The 4,093-nt window shown below is 46.7% G+C and overlaps 1 protein-coding gene across 1 annotated transcript in view; it reads right to left on the bottom strand.

Moving 5' to 3' along the window:
• The window catches only part of LOC128684550 (insulin-like growth factor-binding protein complex acid labile subunit), a 35,842-nt gene extending 32,039 nt beyond the window's left edge, over positions 1-3,803 (bottom strand). Inside the window, exon 1 of the mRNA XM_053770804.2 lies at positions 2,821-3,803. Coding sequence (XP_053626779.2) covers positions 2,821-2,853 — 33 coding nt within the window. The 5' untranslated portion in view covers positions 2,854-3,803. The remainder of the gene's footprint in view (positions 1-2,820) is intronic.
• Between the last annotated feature and the right edge of the window lie 290 nt (positions 3,804-4,093).

The raw sequence follows: 4,093 nt of genomic DNA, 5'->3' as shown, positions 1-4,093 counted from the left end.
TCTCCTTGAGTGAGGTTTGCAGTCTTTGGCCACCTAGCCTATACTCTGTCTGTGGTCTTCTGTGCCCTTCCCCTATCTTCATGACTTTGCATTTGGCAGGATTAAATTCGAGAAGCCATTTGCTGGACCAGGTGTCCAGTCTGTCCAGGTCTCTTTGAAGTCCTGCCTGGTCCTCATCAGATTTAATTCTCCTCATTAACTTCACATCATCTGCAAACAGGGACACTTCTGAGTCTAACCCTTCCGTCATGAGTTTGTGTATGTGTGTGTGTGTGTGTGTGTGTGTGTGTGTGTGTGTGTGTGTGTGTGTGTGTGTGTGTGTGTGTGTGTGTGTGTGTGTGTGTGTGTGTGTGTGTGTGTGTGTGTGTGTGTGTGTGTGTGTGTGTGTGTGTGTGATTATGTGTGTGTGTGTATGAATTTGTATGTGTGTGTGTGTGTGTGTGTGTGAGAGAGAGACTCAGCAATCAACATTTGCACCAATAACTCACTACAGTTGTGACCGGGTGTGGAAGTGTGAATTGCTCATTACTCTAAAATTTGTTCATGATTGCAGCCATGTATAAACGTAAGTAACCATTCTTACAGTATTCATTACCTTTGTAACTTGTGAGTTCATTACCTTTGTAACTTGTGAGTTCATTACCTTGTACCTAGTTCAGCCATCAAAACTTTGGAGCCCGGTCCCTGGACCCATTGTGTACCTCTGTAATCTGTAAATACCTTTGTAACTTGTCATGATTGTGACTAGACCTACCTGGAGTTCATTACCTTTGTAAATTGTGAGTTCATTACCTTTGTAAATTGTGAATTCATTACCTCTGTAACTTGCTCAGCTATCAAAACTTTGAGGCCCAGTCCCTGGACCCATTATGTACCTCTGTAATCTTTTGACTACCGCCCACTGGATGGGTATGGGGTGCATAATAAACATATTAAACTTAAAAGACTCCCACAGGATGGCTATGGGGGGCCTATCTCCCACAGGAAGGCTATAGGGTGACTACCTCAAACAGGATGGCTATGAGGTGACTACCTCTCGCAGGAAGGCTATGGGGTGACTACCTACCACAGGATGTCTATGGGGTGACTACCTCTCACATGAAGGCTATGGGGTGACTACCTCCCATAGGATAGCTATTGGGTGACTACCTCTCTCAGGATGGCTATGGGGTGACTACGTCTCACGGAATCTCTATGGGGTGACTACTTCGCACAGTAAGGCTATGGGGTGACTACCTTTCACGGAATGGTTATGGAGTGACTACCTCTCACGGGATGGCTATGGGGTGACTACCTCTCACGGGATGGCTATGGGGTGACTACCTCTCACGGAATGGCTATGGGGTGACTACCTCTCACGGGATGGCTATGGGGTGACTACCTCTCACGGGATGGCTATGGGGTGACTACCTCTCACGGAATGGCTATGGGGTGACTACCTCTCACGGGATGGCTATGGGGTGACTACCTCTCACGGGATGGCTATGGGGTGACTACTTCTCACGGAATGGCTATGGGGTGACTACCTCTCACGGGATGGCTATGGGGTGACTACCTCTCACGGGATGGCTATGGGGTGACTACCTCTCACGGAATGGCTATGGGGTGACTACCTCTCACGAAATGGCTATGGGGTGACTACCTCTCACGGAATGGCTATGGGGTGACTACCTCTCACGAAATGGCTATGGGGTGACTACCTCTCACGAAATGGCTATGGGGTGACTACCTCTCACGGAATGGCTATGGGGTGACTACCTCTCACGGAATGGCTATGGGGTGACTACCTCTCACGAAATGGCTATGGGGTGACTACCTCTCACGAAATGGCTATGGGGTGACTACCTCTCACGGAATGGCTATGGGGTGACTACCTCTCACGGAATGGCTATGGGGTGACTACCTCTCACGGAATGGCTATGGGGTGACTACCTCTCACGGAATGGCTATGGGGTGACTACCTCTCACGGAATGGCTATGGGGTGACTACCTCTCACGGAATGGCTATGGGGTGACTACCTCTCACGGAATGGCTATGGGGTGACTACCTCTCACGGGATGGCTATGGGGTAACTACCTCTCACGGAATGGCTATGGGGTGACTACCTCTCACGGGATGGCTATGGGGTAACTACCTCTCACGGAATGGCTATGGGGTGACTACCTCTCACGGAATGGCTATGGGGTGACTACCTCTCACGGAATGGCTATGGGGTACCGAAAAATTAATCAGGTAACATACAAACACTGACAAACCCGAGAGATGGCAGTGTTAGCTAGCAGTAACTAGATACTTTTGGAATTATTAGACTCACGGGTTACAATCTAGGAAAGGAGCTAAAAAAGCGCCTGAGAGGAAATAAGCCAGGCTGGCTCTCTTGGGTTATCCTGCGTTATTAACTCTCCAGGGAAGAGGGTTATAATAATCCCAGTATTCTCTTTTCTTCATTCCAGAATAGTAACAGTAGAAATGAAGAAGGAAATTACAGCAGAAATTTAGAGGAAGACCAGAAAAAAAGGTTCCCGCTGTAGGTAATGTATGATACAGATCTCTGGAACTTTCAACAAAATTTTGATAAACTAAATAATTACAGACAGGGCACCACTGACATAACTCACTCACTGTTTTGTGTTATCTTAGGTAATTTACACATATGTTTCTATATAAGACAATTGTGAAAATCAAAATTTGTGTGAGGAGCCTGAATAAACTTAATTACTAACTATACAAGAGTTCATTCACACGGGAAAACCAATAACACATGACGGTTAATAAAAAAAAATAACTGCCCATAAAATAAAGTGAAGCAAAACACTCACCATTAAAACAAATAGGAGGCAGCTGGGGCTCATTGTGTGGCTTTCAAGTGTAGACTGGCTGGAGGGCAGTTAGTGCAGCCAGTCTGTCAGACTCAGCCTGAGTGGAGAGGGAAAACTCGCCAGTCGGTTTTCCAGTCGTAGTGGCCCAGTCGCAACACAAGTAGACCTCAATACACGTATGAGTTTACTGATAATGCTAACCTTCAAACACACACACAAGCCAGTAACTCCCAATCGAAGAAGCTTCAGAGGCAGTGCCAGGAGCAAGGATTCGATCCCCACAAACACAAATAGGTGAGTACATATATCGTTCACTGATGCTACATAACTACTCAGTCTGGGTTCCGGTGTCTCAAAAATATCCACTCTGGCCACCTTTTGCAATTTTATCAATTGCTTCTAATTAATCGACAGTGATATTACATTTCGTTGTTCTCAGTTATTGTGGTCTATTGTTCCTTGCCTTAATTTTGTTGAATTAGTATGTATTAATACTACAACAAGCAAGAAAAAACAAAGTGTGTGAGCTTTCCTCGTGTGATGGTAGCAACCCAACAAACACGGGAATGTCTCTAAACCCTAGTTCAACTAGCGTTTATCTCTCCCTCAAGTTCCACCATCAGAATGTTTCCTCAAGTTACAATCTAACGTAAGTTTCACTGTCAGAATCTTCCACAGGTCATTAGAGACAGACCTCAACGTAAGGAGGGTAAAAGTTTCACTCTTAGCGTCACTCAGCGTAAGAAGAGGGTAAGAGTGCCACCTTCAGCGCCAAAAAAAAAAGGATAACAGTGCCACCCTCAGCGTCAGATTGAGTAACTGAGCCACCCTTGGAGGAGTGAGAGTGTCGCAGTCAGTGTCAGGAGTGCGTCAGAGCGTCACTCAGCGTCAGTAGTACATCAGAGTCACCCCTCAGCGTCAGGAGTGCGCAAGTATCACCCTAAGCGTTAGGAGTGCGTAAGAGTGTCACCCTCAGCGTCAGCGTCACCCTCAACACAACTGGAGTACGTGGGCGAGTAGAGGCCAGAGGCGGGTGGGCGGGTCTGTAGACCGGATGTTCCGAGGGGTGGGTACTGATACTGTCGAAAGAGAGAGAGACGGAAGGACACAGAGTTAGAGGAGAGACAAACAGAATGAGAGGGGAAGACAGACAGACCGACATACAGACAAACAGAGACACGTAGGGAGGAGAGTATACGGTGAAGGCAGATAACAGAAATCCCTGTAATCCACGCGATTTGTTTTTTGTACAAAATTGGGTACACGAAGAGCC

Source organism: Cherax quadricarinatus, chromosome 4 (assembly GCF_038502225.1).
Source record: "Cherax quadricarinatus isolate ZL_2023a chromosome 4, ASM3850222v1, whole genome shotgun sequence".
Taxonomy (NCBI): Eukaryota; Metazoa; Arthropoda; class Malacostraca; order Decapoda; family Parastacidae; genus Cherax; species Cherax quadricarinatus.
This window is presented reverse-complemented; position numbering and strand designations above follow the sequence as displayed.